At 51.0% G+C, this 12,898-nt stretch overlaps 1 protein-coding gene across 1 annotated transcript; it reads right to left on the bottom strand.

Moving 5' to 3' along the window:
- Nucleotides 1-7,055: 7,055 nt before the first annotated feature.
- ANKRD40 (ankyrin repeat domain 40) lies at nucleotides 7,056-12,155 on the bottom strand. The gene is made up of 5 exons (XM_077254758.1): nucleotides 11,733-12,155; nucleotides 10,435-10,583; nucleotides 8,489-8,938; nucleotides 8,185-8,366; nucleotides 7,056-8,078 (listed from the first exon to the last, which is right to left on the bottom strand). Exons 1-5 carry the CDS (start codon nucleotides 11,837-11,839, stop codon nucleotides 7,941-7,943), a joined length of 1,026 nt encoding a protein of 341 aa, XP_077110873.1. The 5' UTR covers nucleotides 11,840-12,155; the 3' UTR covers nucleotides 7,056-7,940.
- Nucleotides 12,156-12,898: the final 743 nt, after the last annotated feature.

The raw sequence follows: 12,898 nt of genomic DNA, 5'->3' as shown, positions 1-12,898 counted from the left end.
AACCAGCTCCTGAGTTTGGCTCTTCATATTGTCAATGCTCTTACCGTAAAGAATCAGCTCCTGAGTTGGCTCTTCATATAGTCACTGCTCTTACAGTAAAGAACCAGCTCCTGAGTTTTGCTCTTTATATAGTCAGTGCTCTTACAATAAAGAACAAGCTCCCGAGTTTGGCTGTTCAGATAGTCAATGCTCTTACCGTAAAGAATCAGCTCCTGAGTTTTACTGTTCATATAGTCACTGCTCTTACAGTAAAGAACCAGCTCCTGAGTTTGGCTATTCATATAGACACTGCTCTTACAGTAAAGAACCACCTCCTGAGTTTGGCTCTTCATATAGTCACTGCTCTTACAGTAAAGAACCAGCTCCCAAGTTTGGCTGTTCATATAGTCACTGCTCTTACAGTAAAGAACCAACTTCTGAGTTTGGCTCATCATAGTCACTGCTCTTACAGTAAAGAACCAACTTCTGAGTTTGGCTCTTCATATAGTCACTACTCTTACAGTAAAGAACCAGCTCCCGAGTTTGGCTGTTCATATAGTCAATGCTCTTACAGTAAAGAACCAGCTCCAGAGTTTGGCTGTTCATATAGTCACTGCTCTTACAGTAAAGAACCAGCTCCTGAGTTTGGCTGTTCATATAGTCAATGCTCTTACAGTAAAGAACCAGCTCCAGAGTTTGGCTCTTTATATAGTCAATGCTCTTACAGTAAAGAACCAGCTCCTGAGTTTGGCTCTTCATATTGTCAATGCTCTTACCGTAAAGAATCAGCTCCTGAGTTGGCTCTTCATATAGTCACTGCTCTTACAGTAAAGAACCAGCTCCTGAGTTTTGCTCTTTATATAGTCAGTGCTCTTACAATAAAGAACAAGCTCCCGAGTTTGGCTGTTCAGATAGTCAATGCTCTTACCGTAAAGAATCAGCTCCTGAGTTTTACTGTTCATATAGTCACTGCTCTTACAGTAAAGAACCAGCTCCTGAGTTTGGCTCTTCATATAGTCACTGCTCTTACAGTAAAGAACCAGCTCCCAAGTTTGGCTGTTCATATAGTCACTGCTCTTACAGTAAAGAACCAACTTCTGAGTTTGGCTCATCATAGTCACTGCTCTTACAGTAAAGAACCAACTTCTGAGTTTGGCTCTTCATATAGTCACTACTCTTACAGTAAAGAACCAGCTCCCGAGTTTGGCTGTTCATATAGTCAATGCTCTTACAGTAAAGAACCAGCTCCAGAGTTTGGCTGTTCATATAGTCACTGCTCTTACAGTAAAGAACCAGCTCCTGAGTTTGGCTGTTCATATAGTCAATGCTCTTACAGTAAAGAACCAGCTCCAGAGTTTGTCTGTTCATATAGTCACTGCTCTTACAGTAAAGAACCAGCTCCTGAGTTTGGCTCTTCATATAGTCACTGCTCTTACAGTAAAGAACCAACTTCTGAGTTTGGCTGTTCGTATAGTCACTGCTCTTACAGTAAAGAACCAACTTCTGGAGTTTGGCTCTTCATATAGTCACTGCTCTTACAGTAAAGAACCAACTTCTGAGTTTGGCTGTTCATATAGTCACTGCTCTTACAGTAAAGAACCAGCCCAGCTCCTGAGTTTTGCTCTTTATATAGTCACTGCTCTTACAGTAAAGACCAGATCCTGAGTTTTGCTCTTTATATAGTCACTGCTCTTACAGTAAAGAACCAGCTCCTGAGTTTGGCTCTTTATATAGTCACTGCTCTTACAGTAAAGAACCAGCTCCTGAGTTTGGCTCTTTATATAGTCACTGCTCTTACAGTAAAGAACCAGCTCCTGAGTTTGGCTCTTTATATAGTCACTGCTCTTACAGTAAAGAACCAGCTACTGAGTTTGGCTCTTCATATAGTCAATGCTCTTACAGCAAAGAACCAGCTCCTGAGTTTGGCTCTTCACATAGTCAATGCTCTTAAAGTAAAGAATCAGCGTCCCATCCTTTCGATGACCTGTTGCCCATAACTGAGCTGCATATTCCAGATGAAGTCCCACTAACACTTTGTAATGAGGTGGTATCACGTCACAAAAGCCTATACCATTCATAAGACATAACAATATCCTGCTGGCTTTAGCAGCCACTGATTGACATTGTGCTGTTATAAAGTATGTGACTTAGGCTACTTTCACACTAGCGTTTTTGGCTGCACGTCGCAATGCGTCGTTTAGGAGAAAAAAACGCATCCTGCAAAGGTGTCTGCAGGATGCGTTTTTTCCCCATAGACTAACATTACCGACGCATTGCGACGCAGTGCCACACGTTGCAACCGTCGTGCGACGGTTGCATCGTGTTTTGGCGCGCCGCCGCCACAAATAAAGTTACATGTAACATTTTTTTGTGCGTCGGGACCGCCATTTTCGACCGCGCATGCCCCCTCCTCCCCGGACCTTACAATGAAACAGCGGAAGTGTCTTAAGACTGCTTCTGCTGCCCACGTCGGGCATTTTCTTCACAGTATGCATCGGTACGTCGGGCCGACGCAGCGCGACGGCCCCGTACTGACGCTAGTGTGAAAGCAGCCTTACAGGTACTCAAAGATCCTTCTTTACAAGTGACTCTCCTAGTTATACTCCTCCTAGAACATACAATGCTTGCAGATTACACCCAGATCCTGCTCTACAAGTGACTCTCCTGGTTATACTCCCCCTAAAACATACAATGCTGGCAGAATATTACACCCAGATCCTGCTCCACAAGTGACTCTCCTAGTTATACTCCCTCAAGAACATAAAATGCTGGCAGAATATTACACCCAGATCCTGCTCCACAAGTGACTCTCCTAGTTATACTCCCTCAAGAACATACAATGCTGGCAGAATATTACACCCAGATCCTGCTCCACAAGTGACTCTCCTAGTTATACTCCCTCAAGAACATACAATGCTGGCAGAATATTACACCCAGATCCTGCTCTACAAGTGATTCTTCTAGATATATACCCCTAGAACATACAATGCTGGCAGAGTATTATACCCAGATCCTGCTCCACAAGTGACTCTCCTAGTTATACTCCCTCAAGAACATAAAATGCTGGCAGAATATTACACCCAGATCCTGCTCTACAAGTGACTCTCCTAGTTATACTCCCCCTAGAACATACAATGCTGGCAGATTACACCCAGATCCTGCTTTACAAGTGACTCTCCTAGTTATACTCCCCCTAGAACATACAATGCTGGCAGATTACACCCAGATCCTGCTCCACAAGTGACTCTCCTAGTTATACTCCCTCAAGAACATAAAATGCTGGCAGAATATTACACCCAGATCCTGCTCCACAAGTGACTCTCCTAGTTATACTCCCCCTAGAACATACAATGCTGGCAGATTACACCCAGATCCTGCTCTACAAGTGACTCTCCTAGTTATACTCCCTCAAGAACATACAATGCTGGCAGAATATTACACCCAGATCCTGCTCTACAAGTGATTCTTCTAGATATATACCCCTAGAACATACAATGCTGGCAGAGTATTACACCCAGATCCTGCTCCACAAGTGACTCTCCTAGTTATACTCCCCCTAGAACATACAATGCTGGCAGAATATTACACCCAGATCCTGCTCTACAAGTGATTCTTCTAGATATATACCCCTAGAACATACAATGCTGGCAGAGTATTACACCCAGATCCTGCTCCACAAGTGACTCTCCTAGTTATACTCCCCCTAGAACATACAATGCTGGCAGAATATTACACCCAGATCCTGCTCCACAAGTGACTCTCCTAGTTATACTCCCCCTAGAACATACAATGCTGGCAGATTACACCCAGATCCTGCTCCACAAGTGACTCTCCTAGTTATACTCCCTCAAGAACATACAATGCTGGCAGAGTATTATACCCAGATCCTGCTCTACAAGTGACTCTCCTAGTTATAATTCCCCTAGAACATAGTGTTGGCAGAATATTACTCAGATCCTGTTCTACAAGTGACTATCCTAGTTGTACTCCCTCTAGAACATACAATGCTGGCAGGCTCTTTACAAATGGGCGAGAGCAGCAGGACTCGTAGGCTCTCTATAAGGCTGGAGACACACTGGTGCGAGATACGGCCGAGTCTCGCTGGTTAAAAGCAAGCTGTGGCACCGGCACTCCGGAGCGGAGCGTGCGGCTCCATGTATTGCTATGCAGCTGCACGCTCCGCTCCGGAGTGCAGGTGCCACAGCTTGCTTTTAACCAGCGAGACTCGGACGTATCTCGCACCAGTGTGTCTCCGGCCTAAATGGGAGGAGCAGCAGGACTCGCAGGTTCTCTATAAATGGGAGGGGGCAGCAGGACTCATAGGGTCTCTATAAATGGGCGGGGGCATCAGGCTCTCTATGAATGGGCGGGTACAGGAGGACTCGCAGGCTCTATAAATGGGCGGGACAGCAGGACTTGCAGGCTCTCTTTATAAATGGATGGGGGCAGGAGGACTGGCAGGCTCTCTACAAATGGGCGGGGGCAGCAGGACGTCTATAAATGGACAGTGGCAGCAGGACTCGCAGGCTCTCTATAAATGGGCAGGGGCAGCAGGACTCGTAGGCTGTCTCTATAAATGGGCAGGCAGCAGGACTCGCAGGCGCTCTATAAATTGGCAGGGGCAGCAGGAGTCACATACTGTATAAATGGGCGGAGTCAGGACTCACAGGCTTTCTATAAATGGGCGGGGTCAGCAGGACTCACAGGCTTTCTATAAATGGATGGGGCAGCAGGATTCAAGCTCTATAAATGGTCGGGGGCAGCAGGACTCGCAGGCTCTCTATAAATGGGTGGGGCAGCAGGACTCACAGGCGCTCTATAAATGGGCGGGGGCAGCAGGACTCGCAAGCTTTCTATAAATGGGTGGGGGCAAAAGCACTCGCAGGCTCTATAAATGGGCAGGAGCAGCAGGACTAGCAGGCTCTCCATAAATGGGCGGGGAAGCAGGACTCGCAGGCTCTCTATAAATGGGAAGGGGCAGCAGCACTCATAGGCTCTCTATAAATGAGCTTGGGCAGCACGACTCGTAGGCTCTCTTTATAAATGGGCAGGGGCAGAGAAGACTCACAGGCTCTCTATAAATAGGCAGAGCAGCAGGACTCACAGGCTCTCTATAAATGGGTGGGGGCAGCAGGAATGGTAGGCTCTTTATAAATGGGTGGGGGTAGCAGGTCTTGCAGGCTCTATAAATGGGTGGAGGCAGCAGGACTCACTCTATAAATGAGTGGGGACAGCAGGACTCAGGCTCTCTATAAATGGGTGGGGGCAGCAGGAATGGTAGGCTCTTTATAAATGGGCGGGGGCAGCAGGACTCACAGGCCCTACAAATCAGTGGGGGCAGCAGGACTCGCAGGCAATCTATAAATGGGCGGAAGTAGCAAGACTAGCAGGCTCTCTATAAATAGGCGGGGGCAGCAGGACTAGCAGGCTCTCTATAAATGGGCGGCGGTAGCAGGACTTGCAGGCTATATAAATGGGTGGAGGCAGCAGGAATCACTCTATAAATGAGTGGGGACAGCAGGACTCACAGGCTCTCTATAAATGGGCGGGGGCAGCAGGACTCGCAGGTTCTCTATAAATGGGTGGGGGCAGCAGGACTCGCAGGTTCTCTATAAATGGGTGGGGGCAGCAGGACTAGCAGGCTCTCTATAAATGGGCAGGGGCAGCAGTACTCGCAGGCTCTATAAATGGGCGGAGGCAGGGCTCACTATAAATGAGTGGGGACAGCAGGACTCGCAGGCTCTCTATAAATGGGCGGGGGCAGCAGGACTAGCAGGCTCTCTATAAATGGGCAGGGGCAGCAGTACTCGCAGGCTCTATAAATGGGCGGAGGCAGGGCTCACTATAAATGAGTGGGGACAGCAGGACTCGCAGGCTCTCTATAAATGGGCGGGGGCAGCAGGACTCGCAGGCTCTATAAATGGGCGGGGGCAGCAGGACTCGCAGGCTCTATAAATGGGCAGAGGCAGCAGGACTCGCAGGCTCTATAAATGGGCAGAGGCAGCAGGACTCACTATAAATGAGTGGGGACAGCAGGACTCGCAGGCTCTATAAATGGGTGGGGGCAGCAGGACTCGCAGGCTCTATAAATGGGCGGATTCAGCAGGACTCGCAGGCTCTCTATAAATGGGTGGGGGCAGCAGGACTCGCAGGTTCTCTATAAATGGGTGGGGGCAGCAGGACTAGCAGGCTCTCTATAAATGGTTGGGGGCAGCAGGACTTGCAGGCTCTATAAATGGGTGGAGGCAGCAGGAATCACTCTATAAATGAGTGGGGACATCAGGACTCACAGGCTCTCTATAAATGGGCGGGGGCAGCAGGACTCGCAGGCTCTCTATAAATGGGAGGAGGCAGCAGGACTCGCAGGCTCTCTATAAATGGGTGGGGGCAGCAGGACTCGCAGGTTCTCTATAAATGGGTGGGGGCAGCAGGACTAGCAGGCTCTCTATAAATGGGCAGGGGCAGCAGGACTCGCAGGCTCTATAAATGGGCGGAGGCAGCAGGACTCACTATAAATGGGTGGGGGCAGCAGGACTCACAGGCTCTCTATAAATGGGTGGGGGCAGCAGGACTCGCAGGCTCTCTATAAAAGGGCAGAGGCAGCAGGACTTGCTCTCTATAAATGAGTGGGGACAGCAGGACTCACAAGCTCTCTATAAATGGGTGGGGCAGCAGGACTCGCAGGCTCTCTATAAATGGGCGGGGTCAGCAGGACTCGCAGGCTCTCTAAATGGTCGGGGGCAGCAGGACTCAGGCTCTCTATAAATGGGCGGGGGCAGCAGGATTCGCAGGCTCTCTATAAATGGGCGGGGGAAGCAGGAATCTCAGGCTCTCTAAATGGGCGGGGCAGCAGGACTCGCAGGCTCTCTATAAATGGGCGGGGGAAGCAGGATTCGCAGGCTCTCTATAAATGGGCGGGGGAAGCAGGATTCGCAGGCTCTCTATAAATGGGCGGGGGAAGCAGGATTCGCAGGCTCTCTATAAATGGGCGGGGGAAGCAGGATTCGCAGGCTCTCTATAAATGGGCGGGGGAGCAGGACTTGCAGACTTTCTACATGTGAACCCCACAGAAAAGATAAAGATTGAAGTTGTTTATTTGTAAAGAAATACTCTACTAAAGGACACAAAACTCTTGAGAACTGGAGAAGCAGCGGTTCTGTGTGTTACTAGGCGTCAGTAGAGGAGGAAGACAGAGGCCCCGGCCGGGTCGTCAATAACACTGGATAATGGTCGCCCCAAAATCTGTCCGGTCTCATAACGGAAAATCTTCATAGGAAGTCTGAGAAAGGAGCGGTGCGATACACGGTGCATCCGGAGGATCGGCCGCTGCCCGGGGCAGGAGGAGCCTCCTAGTATCTTTATTAACCAGACAGCAGGGGCGCTGCAGCCAGAGGTCAAAGTTGGACTGTACGAGCTGTCTGGCGAGTCTGTGTGATGCTCCATGTCCATCATTCTGGGGTCTCGGGGTGCAGAAATCCGGATAGTCTGACACTTCGCCAAGAAAAACAAAAACTGTAGCGTAGAACCCCCAACCGCCATAGAAGTCAATGGACAGCGCGACCGGCTGCTCCCCCGCTCATGTGTGGTTAACAGGGTCACATTTCTATAGTAATTCTTGCATTAGTGTATTTTATGCAGAGGTAGGATGTGGCGGACTACAACTCTCAGCAGAGCAGTTTTTTCTTGTTTTAAAAAAACAAAACCAAAATAAAAACTCGGGGTGCGAGTCCCATCACACAGGGGAAAGGGATATATATATATATATATATATATATATTTTTTTTAAATAAATTAGTAAAAAATATTCTTTTTTTGTTATCCGGGTGAGTCTGTGCTTGAGATGAGGGCGGGTTACGGCTTACCTACAGGGGGCGAGACCCCCAATAACCTAAGGAGCAGAGCCCAGTGGGTAGTGGGGCTTGTGTCAGTAGGTTAGTCGCAGCGCCCCCTAGAGCAGGGGCTCAGTAGGTGAGTTGCGAGGCCTTCTTATTGAAGCAGGGTCTGTCGGTCAGAGACGTCGAGGTCCTGAAGAGGCTGTGGTCGTGTTTCAGGACCAGCTCCAGCTCCTGGAAGTCCTGCAGCCGGGCAACATCTTTATCCTAAAATAAGAAGACGGTCACAGGGTGGAAAAAAAAATATGGCGGCAATTTGTGAATAAAAGCATGGCTGCGGCGTCACATTACTGCCCCTGGCAGCACATCGCACCTTCCTGAGCACGGTGTTGGGCAGTTTCCGGATCTTCTCCACGCCGTCGGCGCACACACCCAGCTCGTAGCAGCAGACGCGCAGCAGCTCCCGGTACGTCAGCTCGTCTCGGTCCATTTCCACCTCAATGAAGTCGTTGTCCCCGGGGGAGCTGCTCTGGATCCGCACCTTCAGGACTAATTCTGTGCAATGAGTAACAACGTTATTACCGTCCTACCATGAGCACACATACGACGACGGCGCGCAGCCATCACACAGACTGCCGCCAACTCCTCTGCAGGAGAGCTGCATACAGTCTCCTCACCTTTCATATTGGATGGGAAGGCTCCGGTAAAGAAGAAGGGTTGAAACACTTGCATAGGTCCACCATGAGCGCCCCCGTGTGGGAGATTAGAGGGGAGCGGGGAATAGATGCTGCAGTTCTGGGCGACGCTCTGCACGGGCGGGTGCGGACATTCCTGCGGGATCTGTACCTCTCCGTTATAGAACAGGGCCGGGAACTTGTCGTCCTTCGTCACCGACGTCGTGATGTGAATGTTCTCCACCCCATTGTTCAGCAGCGGGAAGCTCGGGACGGGCGGGGGAGGTGGCGGCGGCGTGGAGTGGGAGGTACCATTCTCCACGCAGGGGGTGGGAGTCTCTGCTTTGGGGCTTTCTCGGGTGTACGAGAAGGGAAAGGCCGGGTTGGCCAAATAGTTGGGGATAAATGCTAAATCCGACTCTGGTTTACTGTCATCAGGCTCCAAATCCTCAACTGCAATAAAGAGAGAAAACATCAACCACTGCCGGGTCTCGCGGGCTCTGCGCCTACGCTGACGGGTCTCGCGGGCTCTGCGCCTACGCTGACGGGTCTCGCGGGCTCTGCGCCTACGCTGACGGGTCTCGCGGGCTCTGCGCCTACGCTGACGGGTCTCGCGGGCTCTGCGCCTACGCTGACGGGTCTCGCGGGCTCTGCGCCTACGCTGACGGGTCTCGCGGGCTCTGCGCCTACGCTGACGGGTCTCGCGGGCTCTGCGCCTACGCTGACGGGTCTCGCGGGCTCTGCGCCTACGCTGACGGGTCTCGCGGGCTCTGCGCCTACGCTGACGGGTCTCGCGGGCTCTGCGCCTACGCTGACGGGTCTCGCGGGCTCTGCGCCTACGCTGACGGGTCTCGCGGGCCCTGCGCCTACGCTGCCGGGTCTCGCGGGCTCTGCGCCCACGCTGCCGGGTCTCGCGGGCTCTGCGCCTACGCCGCCGGGTATCGCGGGCTCTGCGCCCACGCTGCCTGATAAAGAAAGGAAGGACCCTGCTTCTTCTCCCATATATCTCCCTCTGTGACCCCCCATAGACCAGCACACTGCTCTCCTGAAATACTCTGTGCTGCTGTCACCCTGCTCCTTCCACCATATATCTCCCTCTGTGACCCCCATAGACCGGCACACTGCTCTCCTGAAATACTCTGTGCTGCTGTCACCCTGCTCCTGCCACTATATATCTCCCTCTGTGACCCCCATAGACCGGCACACTGCTCTCCTGAAATACTCTGTGCTGCTGTCACCCTGCTCCTTCCACCATATATCTCCCTCTGTGACCCCCATAGACCGGCACACTGCTCTCCTGAAATACTCTGTGCTGCTGTCACCCTGCTCCTCCACCATATATCTCCCTCTGTGACCTCCCATAGACCAGCACACTGCTCTCCTGAAATACTCTGTGCTGCTGTCACCCTGCTCCTCCACCATATATATCCCTCTGTGACCCCCATAGACCGGCACACTGCTCTCCTGAAATACTCTGTGCTGCTGTCACCCTGCTCCTTCCTCCATATATCTCCCTCTGTGACCCCCATAGACCAGCACACTGCTCTCCTGAAATACTCTGTGCTGCTGTCACCCTGCTCCTCCACCATATATCTCCCTCTGTGACCCCCATAGACCAGCACACTGCTCTCCTGAAATACTCTGTGCTGCTGTCACCCTGCTCCTCCACCATATATCTCCCTCTGTGACCCCCATAGACCGGCACACTGCTCTCCTGAAATACTCTGTGCTGCTGTCACCCTGCTCCTCCACCATATATCTCCCTCTGTGACCCCATAGACCAGCACACTGCTCTCCTGAAATACTCTGTGCTGCTGTCACCCTGCTCCTCCACCATATATCTCCCTCTGTGACCCCCCATAGACCAGCACACTGCTCTCCTGAAATACTCTGTGCTGCTGGAAGGACCCTGATGGTAATTTTGGGGGTGCTCTAGTTTCTGTACTTACCCCCTAACACACTCTTGATTTCTTTTCTTGAGGTCAGCTGATCAGCTCTTTCCCCTTTGCTTGTGAAGACGTCTTTGTCGGCCCCGGCCTCTAGCAGGTAGGTGACCACGCGGAGGTGATTCCTCTTACATGCCCAGTGGAGACAGGTCCTGGGGAGGGGACACAATGTACAGAGAGCGGAGGAGCGAAGACTGAGTCATGAGACAGCAAAAACGGACCCCCAAACACTGCAAAGCAAGAGAGACCCCAGGGTGTGCGTACTACAGAGGAGGACACTGTATATACACACACACACATATATATATATAAGAGGCATCATGATTACTCGCTAATCCCGCCCCCTGCACAGTAGCTCCGCCCCCACCACATCACCACACATAATCCTGCCCTAACACAGCAATTAGATAACAATGAGCGTGCCGAGCGTTAGCTGGCTGGAAACATTATATATATATATATATATATATATATATATATATATATATATATATATATATATATATATATATATATACACACACACACACACACACACACAGCGTCCTCCTCTGTAGAATACACACACACGCACATATATACAGTGTCCTCCTTTGTAGTATATACACACACAGCTTCTTCCTCTGTAGTATACACACACCCATATACACAGTGTCCTCCTCTGTAGTATATACACACATATACGTATATACAGTGTCCTCCTCTGTAATATATACACACACACATACATATATACACTGTCCTCTGTAGTATATACACACATATACGTATATACAGTGTCCTCCTCTGTAGTATACACACACACACATATACAGTGTCCTCCTTTGTTGTATATACACCCCCATATACAGTGTCCTCCTCTGTAGTATACACACACATACATATATACAGTGTCCTCTGTAGTATACACACACCCATATAAAGTGTCCTCTGTAGTATACACACACCCATATACAGTGTCCTCCTCCGTAGTATACACACACATACATATGTACAGCGTCCTCCTCTGTAGTATACACACACATATATACACAGTGTCCTCCTCCGTAGTATACACACACATACATATGTACAGCGTCCTCCTCTGTAGTATACACACACATATATACACAGTGTCCTCCTCTGTAGTATACACACACACATACATATATACAGTGTCCTCCTCTGTAGTATATACACACATACATATGTACAGCGTCCTCCTCTGTAGTATACACACTACACACACATATATATACACAGTGTCCTCCTCTGTAGTATACACACACCAGCCCCACCATCCTCCCGACTACGCCCCTCACCATCCGTTGATCTCATTCTGGGAGTTGACGTCCACCCCGGCACTCAGCAGCTTGTGGACTTCTTCCAGGTCTCCCAGAGCGGCCGCTTCCCTGAGTCTTTCTTCCATGTATGTGAGGACAGGACGGGCATACAGGAGGCGGCCGGACCCCCGCACGGTGCAGGCCTCGGGGCAGCGCACTATAACGACACTGACCGGGGGGAGAAGCGCTCTGAGCGGCCCCGGCTCCGCAGCCCTGGATGCGGCCGACAGAAAAACGCCAATTTTGGTATTTTGACCCTTATGTGCATGTCCCGGAGCCGCAGCGCTGGGGGGCGAGGGTCAGCGTTACACCGGCGGCTCCGCACTGTGGTTCCGGAGAACGTTGGTTCCGGGGTGCTGTGTGAAGACGATGGTGTCACCCCGAGGCTTTGTGCCCCACCTAAAGAGAATCCCTGTAAGGGACTGGGCACATGTTGCAGATTTGTCACGGTTTTTTTTCCTGTACAAATTTATCACACAATTTGAAGTGTTTCCTGATGCCAGCAATGAGAATTCTTACATCTCGTGCACACGTTGCTTATTTTTCTGCAGAATGTCAATTCTGTCAGCGTTATTGCTGCAGATTTCACCCATATTAATAAATGTGAAAAAGCTACAACAAAAGACGTCAGGCACCAGGGTCCGGCTGTGTGTGTGACCCCTACACCCCCATGGCAGGGCCGGCTCCAGGGTTGTGTCCGGTCACACAGTCCGGGGGCTACAACAAGAGACGTCAGGCACCAGGGTCCGGCTGTGTGTGTGACCCCTACACCCCCATAGCAGGGCCGGCTCCAGGGTTGTGTCCGGTCACACAGTCCGGGGGCTACAACAAGAGACGTCAGGCACCAGGGTCCGGCTGTGTGTGTGACCCCTACACCCCCATGGCAGGGCCGGCTCCAGGGTTGTGTCCGGTCACACAGTCCGGGGGCTACAACAAGAGACGTCAGGCACCAGGGTCCGGCTGTGTGTGTGACCCCTACACCCCCATAGCAGGGCCGGCTCCAGGGTTGTGTCCGGTCACACAGTCCGGGGGCTACAACAAGAGACGTCAGGCACCAGGGTCCGGCTGTGTGTGGCCCCTACACCCCCATAGCAGGGCCGGCTCCAGGGTTGTGTCCGGTCACATAGTCCGGGGGCTACAACAAG

This window comes from Ranitomeya variabilis, chromosome 4 (genome assembly GCF_051348905.1).
Source record: "Ranitomeya variabilis isolate aRanVar5 chromosome 4, aRanVar5.hap1, whole genome shotgun sequence".
In the NCBI taxonomy this organism is placed as follows: Eukaryota; Metazoa; Chordata; class Amphibia; order Anura; family Dendrobatidae; genus Ranitomeya; species Ranitomeya variabilis.
Note: the sequence above shows the minus strand (reverse complement) of the source record. Positions and strands in the feature narration are given on the sequence as shown.

Coding starts and splice junctions, on each gene's coding strand:
- ANKRD40 (XM_077254758.1), bottom strand. CDS start 11,839: ATGGAAGAAAGACTCAGGGAAGCGGCCGCTCTGGGAGACCTGGAAGAA. Junction 8,939..10,434: donor AATCAAGAGTGTGTTAGGGG/GTAAGTACAGAA, acceptor TCTTTATTGCAG/TTGAGGATTTGGAGCCTGAT. Junction 8,079..8,184: donor CCAACACCGTGCTCAGGAAG/GTGCGATGTGCT, acceptor TTCTTATTTTAG/GATAAAGATGTTGCCCGGCT.